Source organism: Petaurus breviceps, unplaced genomic scaffold (genome assembly GCF_028583685.1).
Source record: "Petaurus breviceps papuanus isolate PSGF00001 unplaced genomic scaffold, PetGlider_PUasm1.0 90825, whole genome shotgun sequence".
Taxonomy (NCBI): domain Eukaryota; kingdom Metazoa; phylum Chordata; class Mammalia; order Diprotodontia; family Petauridae; genus Petaurus; species Petaurus breviceps.
In genome coordinates, this window is record NW_027187353.1 from 17,946,182 (window position 1) to 17,960,058 (window position 13,877).

Here is a 13,877-nt window from a genome sequence, read left to right on the forward strand (position 1 = left end):
CCAACTCATTTTACAAATGAGGATATAAGGCAAACAGGGTTAAGTGACTTGCCCAGGGTCACACAAGTAGTAAGTGTCCAAGGCCAGATCTGAAAACAGGCCCTCCTGACTCAAGGGCCAACACTCTAATGTATCTCATCTGCAAAAAGTAAGTTTGTTTCCTCCTTGCCTTTTCCTATCCCTTCAATTTTTCTTGTCTCATCACCGTATTTAACATTTCTAGTACAATACTGAATGATGATGATGGGCACCCTTTCTTCACCCTTGATCTCATTTGAAAGGTCTTAATATTTCCCCATTAAAGATAATGCTTGCTCTCAGCTTTAGATATTTAAGAAGTTTCATACATGAATGGACGTCGTATTTTGTCAAAAGCTTTCTGCATCTATTGATATATTATTTTGTGGGATTTGTTATGATAAATTATGTCGACAGTTTTCCTAATATGGAACCAGTCTTGCATTCCAGCTATAAATCCAACCTGCTTAGTGTATAACTGCTGTGATACTGTAATCTCCTTTCTAGTATTTTAAATTTTTGCATTATTTTCAATAGGGAAATTGGCCCAAATGTTCTTTCCCTGTTTTTGGTATAAAAACATATTTGTATCACAGAAAAAAATTATTAGGGCTTCTTTGCCAATTTTTTTCAATAGTTTACATAGTACTGGAATTGTTCTTTAAATGTCTGGCACAAGCTGCTTATAAATACATCTGGTTCTGAAGAATTTTTCCTAGGGAACTCATTTATGGCTTCTTTGATTTCTTTTTCTAAGATATGGTTATTTATAAATTCTATTTCCTCTTCTGATAATCTAGGCAGTTTATGTTTTTGTAAATATCCATTTCATTTAGACTGTCAGTGTTACTGACATGTAATGGGGCAAATTACCTCCCAATAACTGCTTTAATTTCATCTTCATTGATGGTATATTCAACCTTTTCATTCTGGACATATAATTTGGTGTTCTTTCTTTTTAAAAACAAATGAAGGGGTGGCCAGGTAGCATAGCAAGTAAGAGCACCAGCTCCAGTGTCGGGATGACCTGGAGATCGAATCCCAGGCTCAGACACTTAGCACCCACCCAGAAACACCTGGCCATGTAACCTTGAGCAAGTTACTTAACCTCAATTGCTTAGGGGTGGCCAGGTGGCTCAGCGAGTAAAAGCACCGGCTCCAGTGTCGGGATGACCTGGAGACCGAATCCCGGGCTCAGACACTCAGCACCACACCCAGAAATAACTGGCCGTGTAACCTTGAGCAAGTTACTTAACCCTGATTGCTTAAAAATAAAAAAAAATAAAATAAAATAAACACAAATGAAGATTTTCAATTTTTTTTTTTTGCAAAAAAGGCTAATTTTGTCAGTAAATGGTTTTTTTGTTTTTTTTACTTTCAGTTTTATTAATCTCTTCTTTGATTTTCATGATTACAATTTTGATCTTTAATTGGGATTTTTTGTTCTTTTTATAGTTTATTTACTAGCATGCCCAATTGATCTGCTCTCTTTTATTGATATAAGCATTTAGAAATATAACATTTCCCCTAAGCACTACTTTGGTTGCATCCCACAAATCTTGATGTTTATTTTAATGAAATTGTTTCTATGATTTGTTCTTTGACCCACTCATTTTTTTTTAAATTTGCAACATTAAAAATTAACAGTCTGTCAGAATAGTTCCAAATATAACTTTTCCCCAAAATATCAAAAGGTACAATGCAAAATACCCTCTCATTAAATATAAACTTCCTTTTCATGATGCATGGTACCAATGTTTTGCATTGATCTTGAAGAAAAAAGAATTTTTATGTTGCATCCTGGAACACAGAAATTGTATACAATAAAACAGGACGACTAATACTCCAAAAGGGGGGCTTTTTTTCCCTTAACAAAACTGACCATTTTCTATGTTTATTAAAAGTCAATATTCAAGAATTTCAACTTAGTTGTGGAAATGCAAATAAGTATTTTTAAAAAGAAAACTTTAGGTTGAATAATGTTTTGAAAGCATTAAGACAAAAAGTTTGAGAAACCAAAACCAGTCCTGTTGCTGAATGTACTTAATGTCAATAATAAGGGACTTCAAAATAAAATTATCTCCTTCTATTACTTTTTTAATATCCTTTCCAAGACTAATACAATAGAAGAATATAAATAATTTTTACTTTCTTTCAAACTTTTCCACAAAAAGACTATGGCAGTGAACTTGTACTCAAATTTTGGTTATTTTTTTTTAATCATCTCAATCTGGACTATCTCAGTTTAAACCCCTTATTCTTGGACTGACTATAAGCACTATCTATGAAAATGATTTGAAATGGGTCCCTGGTCTCTATTAGAGCATAAAATAAAGTCTTAATGTGATCTAAACTCCCTACCCATTTGACTTTTAATGACATAGCACATCAAAAAAGTCAGGTTTAGAAATGAAAAGACCTGGGGCAGCTAGGTGGCGCAGTGAGTAAAGTGCCGGCCCCAGAGTCAGGAGGACATGAGTTTGGATGCGGCCTCAGACACTTAACACAAAAAACTAGCTGTGTAACCTTGGGCAAGTTACTTAACCCCAATTGCCCTTCAAAAGGCAAAAAATAAATGAATGAATGAATGAATGAATAGATAAATAAATAAAAGACCTGTAGATCAAATGTTCCTGTGTTTTGGCATTATACCACTCATGCTACCCAAGTACATAAAGCTCCTTCAAGCACACTCAGCACAACAGAACCCCCCAAACCCAAATCAAATTACCATTTCTCTCTGCACGTGTCTGGACATCCCTTTATTATTATGAAGTTGGTCATAAGTATAAAACAAGTTTACAACTCACCCCCTATTTAATATCTTCATTTTTTTTCTATTTGACAATTTCAAGTTTACAGAGCTGTTCTTTTAAGAGATCACTTCAACAATTTTTTCCAGTGTTTAATGCTGTAAAATTTAACATCCCAGCTGAAGGAGCTCAGTATTTTAAAGATGTCAACTTTACTGCTGTTTCTAACAAAGTAGATTCAATTTATGCCAATTGTTTTAAACTATGAGTTGAATACCTGGTCATGGGTACAAGTCTCAGGTCTGTTGTGATTTTAGACGATATCTATGACCCCTAGATGTGAAGTTTCAAGTCTTGTCATCTATCTCTTCAACTAGTCATTTCTTGAACTATTTTCATTTCCTTTATTTGATAAAAACTGAGATTTTTACAGTTGATATTCTCCCCGTCATTCTAGGTAATTATGCAAACATTAATTTACAGGCTTTAAACACACTGAGACTAATGCCAAGAGTCAAATTTGTTGCTAAAATAGTCACTACAGGCTTATTATTAAAAAAGCAAAAGGGTTTTACTGGGAAATATGCCTTCTGTTTATAGTCCTATCGCCTAAAAAAGCCTTCACTGAGGGGAAAAATACTAAGTTTCACGTACACACATGCAAACACTGAAATTCTGAATTTCTGGGTGAAATTTTTTGTAACCCTGTTAAAGACATTCATTTCATGTCAAATACCAATGAGAAACAGACTGCTATAGATTCAACTCTTTCAAGAGATTTACTATGGACATGCCTAAGCAATCTGAATGGAAAGATGAAATAAAAGATATCAAATATCACTATCACAAAAACAATTAGCTTCCACAGATCTGTTGCAGAATGGTACCCCTTTATCATCCAATTAAGTCCATGTAGAATTTTCTGTCAGATCAAAAAGGACTCCTTTAAGAATAGATCCAAGATTTCCCTGAGGGTTATCTCAGGGGATAACTTCATACATTATTTAAAAAAAAAAATACTATTCCTAAGTAAAAGCAGTAAGAGTTAGATTTCTGAGTACTGAAATAAAGTTCCATTGAATTTCTAGGATATACTTTTCAATCAATGTCCCTTTGACAGATCAATGCTAAAGTCACAAAGTGGCTTCCTCTGTTCTAAATGAAAGCAATTCTTTATTCCTTCAGGATTCTAAAACACTCAGTCATCCCAATGTGTTTTCCCGCACTGCTTATTGTCAAATTGTAACAGAGTATCTTTAGGAATCTTCTCTTCGGAGTGATTCCTTTCCACCAGAAAGGATGGTATAGGAGTATAAGTTAATCAGGGCCTCCAAGCTACTGGAGGATAAAATGCTCCTAGGACTACTGATGGATACAATAAAAATTCCTCCATTTGTGATAGGCTTACCATTGAGTTCTCTTTGCCATTGGTTTGCCTAAGAGTTGTCCCAGGTGCACCTTTAGGCCTCTTCTAAAAGGAAGGGTTGCAGTGTCTTTTGGACGATTTAATTTAGTCCCACTCCTTGTGAAATTGACTGGAACGTTATTTCTTCTGCTTAACTGGTTAGGCCTCCTGGGAATTGGGATTGGTTTCATTTTGCCCCTGAAGACTTGTCTTCTTTTTAACATTAGATAATATTGTTGTATATTCTTCTCACTTAAAGGTGGTTAACTGATAGGGCTGATTACTTTACAAACCCCATTTGCTTTCTAAGCTACTAGGTCAGTGATAACTACATAAAGAATGTCTTTTTCTAGGGCCCTTCTTCCTCTGTGCCTCAATTGATTTTTTTTTAACCAAAAACAGTCCGCTGCTGTAGTCCCCAACTGGGTTTTTCTCATCCTGAATTGTCAGACAACAATATATTTAAGTTTTCTGTTCAATTTTGAAAATTCTTTCTTTCTTCCTTTCTATTCAACTTGATATCCAAAGACATACCAATCTAATCAAAGTTTTCATGGCTGTTGGTCTTTCAGCTGCCATCCCAATGCTAAACTCATTTATCGATTGAAGAATCGAATCAAGATTCACTAGAACTTGCCACTAGCGAAGGTCTGCATCTTGAGGTGGCCACCTGCCACCGAGTGAAACAAGTAATGCAGAAGCAGACATTAACTCACTCATTCTTTAGTGGTAAATTACTTAGTTTACAATTAACTTTTAAGTTGTTTCCAAGGCTCTTTACTGAATGTAACCTTTCCAGCACTATGGCTCAAAAAGTACACATTTAATATTTCTGCTATTCTGCATTCTGAGGTCTTTATACCCTAATGGTTCATGTACAGCTCAGAAAAAAAAAAGTACTCTTTTCTATTCCCATTCAATAGTCTCCAGGGATCTACCACATCTAACTTTTCCAAAATCCTACTCACCTCAACAACTTTCTTATTTTATGCCTAGATTTATCTAGGTCAGAAAGGGGTACAAGGTCTCCCACTATTATGCAATTTCAATTGTATTTTTATTTAATATGATTCTATCTATTCAATTAATTTTTAGATGCTATTCCATTTGATGCATATGTTCAGTATATTACTTGGCTATCTGTGGTACCTTTTAACAAAATGTAGTTTCTCAGATAATCTCCTAACTTTTGCTTTTGCTTTGTCTAAAATCATGATTGCTACCCGTCTTTCTTACTTTAGCTGAAGCATAATAGTCTGCTTCAACTCCCTGCTTTAATTCTGTGTGTCTGTTTCAGGTATATCTCTTATAAACATATTGTCCAATTGTGGTTTCTATTTAATTCTGCTATCCAATTCCCTTTTATGGGGGAGTTCACTCCAAACACAATCAGTTAAAACAGCTAAATATATTTCCCTTCAACCTAATCTCTTCTATTTGTGCTTTTTTTCTTAACCTGTCCCTTTAAAATCTATTTAATTTTTGATCGCCGACTCCCTTAATCTACCCTCCCTCTTACCATCTTCCCCTCCAATTTCCCTGTTGACCAAGATAAATTTCAATGTGTGTGTATGTAACATTTGTCCCTCTCAGAACCAATTCGGATGTGAGATTCAAGCACAGCCCCGCCCCCATTATAAAAACTCTTCCTTATGGGCCTTTAGGTGAGATGGCTTTCCCCATTTCCCCTTACTTCTGTTCTCCCAGTGCATCCCTTTCTCACCTTTGCATTATTTGAGATCCTCCCAACATGGACTCAGAACTATACCCTTTTAGTGGACTTCTTCTAACTGCTCTAATGATAAAGTTCTTAAGTTACTAGTATCATCTTCCCATATAGGAATGTAAACAGTTTAACCTTATTAAGTCTCTTATCATTTCTTTTTCATGTTTGCTTTTTATGCTTTTCTTGAATCTTGTGTCTGAATGTCAAATTTCCCATTCAGCTCTAGTCTTTCCATCAAGAATGCTTGAAATCTATTTAATTAAATTTTTATTTTTCCCTTGCAGGATTATACCAACTTTCTAGGCTAATTACTGTTTGTAATCTTAATTCCTTTATTTTCCAGAATATAATCCCAAACCCTCCACTCCTTTATCATGGTGGCTACTAAATCTTAGTTGATCTTGACTGGAGTTTCGTGGGATTTGAATTGTCTTTGGGGCTGTTTACAGTATTTTCTCCTTGAAAAGGAGAAGCTCTGAAATTTGATCATAATATTCCTGGGAGTTTTCATTTTGGGATCTCCTTCAACAGATGATTGATTGGATTCTTTCAATTTCTACTTTGCCCTCTTATTCTATAACTGACCAGTTTTCATTGAACTTTAAATGGTGGAAGTTTATGGTCTTATACTTTTTGCCTCTTTCTGAAGATCTGTATTTTTGAAGGGGATGAAGTTTGTAATCAAACGATTTTATCCAAAAAAAAAAAAACCTGTTATTTAAAAAATGTTATTAGCCTCTTAGAATGACAGAGCTGGGAGGGGCCAGATAGATAATAAAGTCGAAAATCATCCTTTTAAAATGAAAATACTCCCCCCCATCAGCAAATTGAAAAGCAGTGGCTAGAACCCAGGTCTATTTTCCAATCTAATGCTCCACTACACTAAGCTGTGTTATTTTATTTTGTTTTTTTCCAATTACATACTAGGCTCATATACTTACAAAACTCAGGCAGCTTTACTGGATTTTGAGCCAGCTGAACACAAGAACCCAAACTCAATCACTTTTGAGAGGCAGCTTGGTATATTAAATAAAGTACTAGACTTAGAGTCAGAGACCTGGGTTCAAATTCCACCTAAGATCCTTATTAGTTTTGCAGCTCTAAGCAAGTTACTCAACAGCTTCAGTTACTTATCTGTAAAATGAGGATAGCAAGTATCTGTGCCACTTACTTTTTATATGTTTATTGTTAAGGAACTTCAAAGTACTAAATAAATGTCAGTTATTATCACTGTGGCTTACTCAATGCCTTTCGCTTATCACCCAATTATTGAAAGAATATACAAAAACATCTTTTTAAATGTTTGCCATGTAAAATGAATGAACAAGTGTCCATGAGCTGCGTGGTATACTAAGTATTTAACAGAGATTACTGAGGAGATTTTCTTTTTGGGGAGACACCCTAGAATCACAAAATATGAGATGGAAGGGGCCTTAAGACCCTCCAATATCAGAACTGACTGGGGGGAGGGGGCCTTTCAAAGGTAGAATGCTCTATCAAAAACGTATGTCCACTTTCATCTCTTGCATCTGTCCCCTTCTTGCTACTCACAGAGCCACCAGCCTCATATAGGCCCTCCTATACTACTGCAGGCTCCCTGACTCAAGGCTCTCCCCTAGAATCCATTGTCCACACAGCTAGAACTGCCAGAGCATTTAGCACAGTGCCAGGCACATAGCAAGAAGGCATTTAATAAATGCTTGCTGACTTGAACTAAAATCAGAAGACCTCAGCTCTGCAGATAATTAGTTGACTTTGAACAAGTCACCTGACTACTCAGCCTCAATTTCCTTCTCTATGAAATCATAGGATGGCGTTCAACGTTTCTAAGGTCACTTCCAGCTCCACAGCACTATGAAATAAAGAGAGATACACAGAAGCAACCACATTGCCAAGTCAAACAAGGGAAAGGGACAAATGTCTCTAAGCAATGAAAATGTTATGGGAAAGGCTAAATTTAAAAAAAATTTTTAAGTTTCCTATGGTATGGTTTTTTTCTACTTAATAGTATTTTTTTCCAATTCCATGTAAAGATAGTTTTCAATATTCATTTTTATAAGATTTTGAGTTCCATATTTTTCACCCTCCCTCCCTTCTCCCCTCCCCACGACAGCAAACATTCTGATATAGGTTATACATGTACAATCATGTTAAACCTATTTCCATATTAGTCATGTTGTGAAACAATCAGAAAATGGAAAAACCATGAGAAAAAAACAAACAAGAAAAGTGAAAATAGCATGCTTCGATCTGCATTCAGACTCCATAGTTCCTTCTCTGGATATGGATAGCATTTTCCATCTTGAGTCTTCTGGAATTGTCTTGGATCACTGTATTGCTGAGAAGAGCTAAGTCTATCATAGTTGATCAGAATGCTTAATTTTAAGGAGAAAAATGCCTACATATTTTGTCTCTCAGATTTCCAGACCAAAAAACTACCCAGAAACTTTAGCTATAAATGGAATTTTGAGAGTGCATGTAAGTGGCCACTAACTTTCCTTTTTGTCTCTCTTCAAATATCCTAGCCCCCATCATCTACAGTGTAAGAAAACCTTACAAGCCTTTTCTCAGTTGCTAATTTTAGAAGCTATACTTTGGGGGTCTGGCAAAATAGCTAGAAGAAAATGCACTTCTATCCTCTTTAAGGAACTGTGAAAGGACTGAATAGGGACACAAAGGAAAAGATAAACTGTTTTCTTTCACTTTTTTCCCCTTAAGTTCTACCCAAAATGATTTTTAAAAGTCACTTTTTCCTGTCTTAATAACCTAACAAAATATTCATTACAATAATGCAACTGAATGTAGCATGAGGAAATAGAAAGGACTAGTCAAAGTTCTGCCTAGCACTAACTACCAATGAGACCTCAGGCAAGTCACAAGGCTCTGGGCCTTAATACTTTTTATCTATAAAACAAAAGGGGGTGAAATAACTGTCGCTGAAGTTCTATAATTAATTCTATTTTTTTTTTAAAGCAATTGGGGTTAAGTAACTTGCTCAAGGTTACATGGCCAGTTATTTCTGGGTGTGGTGCTGAGTATCAGAGCCCGGATTCGATCCCAGGTCATCCTGACACTCAATGCACCACCTGGCTGCCCCTATATAATTCATTCTATTGTATTTAAATAACTTTAATCTTTTACCTTTTTAGTAATAAAATATTGCAGTTTTTCATTGCGATGAGAAATCCAGCATGAAAATGTCTGCATGGCATTGCTTCCAACATCATAAACATGCTCAATTTACTTCATTTCAAAAACAGGAAGCCTCTAAAACCTTGGCAGCCAGCATCATTTTACCAAATGCATGTCATACAATAAATTTCCTCCTAGAAGCCTCCCCGCTCCCAATTGGCTCCAATTCTTCTTTCCAAAGAGATTAAAGCAAAACTTGTGGATTACAGTTCAATGCTATCCATCAATGCCCACCAGCTGCTGGCTCTGACCAACCTTCAGTTTTCTCCACAGTAATTCCATAGCTTCTGTCTGACAAAACACCCCTTAATGTAAACCTGTGTCCTAGAAGCAGACTGATGACCTGAAAGCATGCTTCGTGCCCTCCACAAACATCTTTCTTTGCTATCTTCCCTTCAGGTCCAAAAGTTTCACATTCAGATTAGTGACATAGTCACTGAGCCCAGCCTCTTTCCTATTGCCTTCAGTTCTGTTCTCTGGTTCTTCACTGGAGAGAAAAAATGATGTCTATGTTAACAGGTGGAATCTGAAACTGAGAAGACTCTGCTCAGTGCCACATGCTGGGCCACCAGGATGAGAACTGGACCTCTTTTGCCATCTTCTGAGCAATGTGCACATTTACTTCTTCCATCCCCCAGGCTCTCTGGGTGGAAAAGGACCTTCAAGGTCATGCACTTCAGTCAATAAGTGAGACAGAATCTCTTCTACAACCTCTAACAATTTTGGCAATAACGACCTATATAAAAGACCAGCAACAAGAGAGCCCTTTCACTATGAGAAGGGTTTCTCTGCAGCTTCCTGATTGCTTCTAGTTCTGCAGTTCTGGACCAAGCCAAGAAAGGGAACAAGTCTGACCCTGGTTCCACAAGTCACCCTTCAAATACTTAAAGACAGCAATCAAGTCATTCTTTCTTCCAGGATAAACATCCCCAGTTCCTTCAACTGATCCTGGTAGGACAACTGTTAAATCTAGTTCCCTTACTATCAGGGACACTTTGTAGCTTATCAACACTCCTCCTAAAAAAGAATATTCTCTGCTCTGATTAGAGAAGATTAAACTTTGAAAACCAGTTCTTATTCTTAATCTTTCTGGAAAACAGAGTCACCTAAAGTTTCCCATGTTTACATTCGGGGTAAAATGGAATGAACCGATTTAAAGGATAGGGATTTGAGATCAACTGTCTTCAGGCATTTCCTCAATGGACTGCACACCTTCTCCTACTGTGTTCTTACCAATTTTTCCCACAGGATAAGAGGATTTTAGTATCTTGGGGATACCAAGATCCAACTTGGGTTAACTCTCCCTTTTCCTACGCAGGACACTTCTCTTCCCATGTCTTTTACACACTTATAGATTCCTCGCTGTTAACATTCTGCAGCCTGTTTATACCCAACAGGCATCTTCCAATGGTCCTAAAGGTAAGAGAGAGGATGATTTTTTTTAAACTATAAGATGGTGGAGGCGAGGGAATAGGTCCTGATTTCTCACCTGTTTTGTTTTTTCACTTTGGCAGGGTTATTCCTTTCCTCATACTTTGTAATTCAAATTTATTTCATCAAGCACCAGCACTGAATGGCTGGAGGGGCGCTGATTCTCCTTGTGTGACTTCCAAATTTAAAAATAAATCAAGGGCAAATTCCTCTGGAACCTTACCAAAGTCCATCTGAAATTTCCATCTTTAGATACTTGTCACCAAGTCAGGCTTTATGAGGATTACTCACAAAACCCACTCAGACAATATGGAAAGAGCAGGAGACTTTGAACCTCAGGTCAAGTCCTGGATTTACCTACCATTAATTCCCAGCATAAGATTAAGCAATAAACATTTATTAAGCACCTACCATATGCCAGGCACTACACTAGGCATTAGGGGTACAAAAGAGAGGCAAAAGACAGTCCCTGCAGTCACTGAGTTAACAATTTAATGGAGACAATAAGCAAACAAATATACACAAAGCAAACTATAAATAAGAAGTAATGGAGAGAGATAATAGAATAAGGAGTAGAGAAGGCTTCCAGTAAAAGATGGGATTTTAGTTGAGACTTAAAGGAAGACAAGGAGATCAGTAGTTGGAGAGGGGGGGGGGGGGATGCCCAGAGAGATGGTGTGTCTTATTCATAAAAAAGCCAGGAGACCAGTGTCACTGGATAGAAGTATATGTGTTGGGAGAAGGAGCTAGGTGGCTTGTGGAATACGGCACTGACCTGAGTCAGGAGGACCTCAGTTCAAATAGGACCTCAGACACTTGACACTAGGTGTGTGACCCTGGGGGGGAGGGGGAGAGAGAAAGAAATTCGTTGGGAAGTAAGGTATTAAGACTGGAAAGGTAGGAAGGGACTAGAATATAAGGGGTTCCGTATGCCAAACACGGCATTTTGTATTTTCTCTGGGAGGTGATAGGGAGCCACTGGCATTTACTGAGAAGAATAACAAGGCTGGAAATTCACTTTAATGGTTGAAAGGAAGAATGGACTGGAGGGAGGAGACACTTGCCTCAGGCAAGACCCTCCAACACACAAAGGCTATTTCAAAAATCCCGACGTCAGGTGAAGAGAACCTGCCCCAGGGTGGGGACAGGGTCAGAGAAGAGAAGGGAGTGTATTCAAGGGATGTTGTAAAGGTGAAATCTGCAGGCTGCAGAAACAGCTTGGGTGTGGGGGGCTGGGGGGACAGACAGTCCAGGATAACTCCCAGGTTGTGAGCCAGAGAGACCGGGAGGATGGTGGTGCCCTGAACAGTACTAGGGAAGGCAGGAATGAAGGAAGTTTGGAAGAAAACAGGTTCCATTTTGGACATGTTGGGTTTAAGATGTCTACTGGACATCCAGTTCAAGATGTCTGAAAGGCAGAGACTGGAGATTAGAAGTTAGCACAGGATATTTGGATCTGAGAGTCATCAGCAAAAGATAATTAAATCCCAGGAGACCTACTGAGATCACCAAGGGAAGTAGTACAGTGGGAGAAGAGGGCCCAGGACAGAATCCTGAGGTTTCTCACCTACAGTTACTGAGCATGATCTGAAGGAGGATCTAGCAAGGGGACAGATGAGCAGCCAGGTAGGCCGGAGAACCAGGAGAGAGGAGTGCCCCAAAAACCTAGCAAGAAGAGAGTATTAAGGACAAGAGAGTGACAGTTCCAAGAGTTGCAGAGAGGGCAAGGAGAATTAAGACTGAGAAGAGGCCACTGTTGGGCTGGAATAAGAGTTGGAGGCCAAATTTTAAGGGGATGGTCAAACAGCTTCTCCTATAAAAGGCCAGAACTAGATGATCCTTTCACTCACATATCACAGCAGACATGACAAAGAATTTACCTTCCTCTTTCTGGACAAGTCTACCACACTCCCTAAACTAGACCTCTCAGGGTTCTGGAAGGACCCTCAGGGAAAAAAGGCACTTCCAGAAGGAAGACTAAGTGAAGGGACACGGGCTTGGAGGTTTTTTCAGTGGTGCCTTGGGGTCTTGCTGAGTAAGCGGAAAGCGCCCCCTGAGCCTCCCCAAGGTGAGGACCCGGCCCCAGCACACCCAGTGCACGTGGTGCCACGACCGGAGAGGGCCCGGCCCTGCCCCTCCCCCACCCTGCTCAGGACCGGCCTGGCCGGACAGGGTCGGGAGGCCTCTCTCCTCCGAATGTACAGCAGGCACCCGGCCGCGAGGTGGGGTCCCCCGCAGGTCCCTCTCGCTTGGGGGATGTTTCTGGACATCAGAACTGTAGCTTCCACCGAGAAGCTGGGGAAGATGACGTCACGCAAGGGTCCCCGGGTGGGGGAGGGGGCTCCTCAGCAAGGCCTGGGGGTCGGAGCACTCAGAGCTGGGGCTTTAGGGGAGCGCCCGGGCGCACGTCGTCATTCTGCAAACTAGGTCCGGGGAAGGGCTGAGGTTATTGGGGAGGCGAAAGCGAGGTTAAAGTGCAGGGTCGGGCCCCGGAGTCGGAAAGGGAGAGACCTTGAGTGCCGGCCTCCCACTTCCTGGGCCCGGGTTCGAGTCCTGACTCTGCGAGCCCCCCGCCCCTCTCCGAGCTCCAGCGGGTCTGGCACCCCTTCCCCAGGGATCTCGGGCCGCCCCGGGCTGGGCACACAGCAGGCGCCTCACAGGTGCGCGCTGCCTGGCTCGGGGCCCTCACGAGGGGTTCCCCCGATCTGCCCCTGCCCCGGCTGCCCTCACCGTGGCCCGCCTCAGGCGCGTGGGAGCCGCCGCCGCCCGGAACATGGCCGTTCTTCGCCGCCGCTCCTCCTTCTCTTCCTCCTCAGCCGACTCCGGCTCCTGCCCTGCCCCGGCCCGGCCTCCTACGCTCCGGCCTCACACACCTCAGCCCCGCACGGGGTCGCGGGCCAGTCCCGCTCTCGCGACACTCGGCGCGAGCCCCCCCAAGCGAAGGCCGCGAACGAGAATTCGGCTTCTCGAGCAGCCCATTGGCGGCCGTGCCACCAATGGCGAGCCGCGGAAGTCGAGGCGGGGTCCGAGAAAGTGGGAGGTGCTCGGAAGTAGGGCAAAGGCCACGTCTACGCCCGAGGGAGGGGCACCGCGGACCCGTCTGGGCACTGTGACCTTGGGCGGGCCGCGCCTGCTCCGGCGGGCCCGGGCCCAGGAAGCGGAAGGGGCGGGAGCGTGCGGCCCAGGTCTCTCTTTCTGGCCGCTCCGCGCGCACCCCGCCCGCGCGTCCCTGGCGCGCCCTCGGAAGGGCCCGCCCTGGTCCGCTACACACCCCGGCGCTTTCTTTCCCGCGGGTCCTTAGGAGTGACCGGAGAAGGCGGTGTGGCCCGAGCCCCCTGGTCCGGGCCCTTGT

The 13,877-nt window shown here is 41.1% G+C and overlaps 1 protein-coding gene and 1 pseudogene across 2 annotated transcripts in view; both read right to left on the minus strand.

Moving 5' to 3' along the window:
* The window catches only part of ETFA (electron transfer flavoprotein subunit alpha), a 73,630-nt gene extending 60,187 nt beyond the window's left edge, over positions 1-13,443 (minus strand). For both annotated transcript variants that reach the window (XM_069071422.1, XM_069071421.1), the window contains exon 1: positions 13,256-13,443. In XM_069071422.1, the coding sequence (XP_068927523.1) occupies positions 13,256-13,300 (45 nt within the window). In that variant the 5' untranslated portion in view covers positions 13,301-13,443. The remainder of the gene's footprint in view (positions 1-13,255) is intronic.
* Positions 3,780-12,940, minus strand: LOC138148479 (UAP56-interacting factor pseudogene; annotated as a pseudogene).
* Positions 13,444-13,877: the final 434 nt, after the last annotated feature.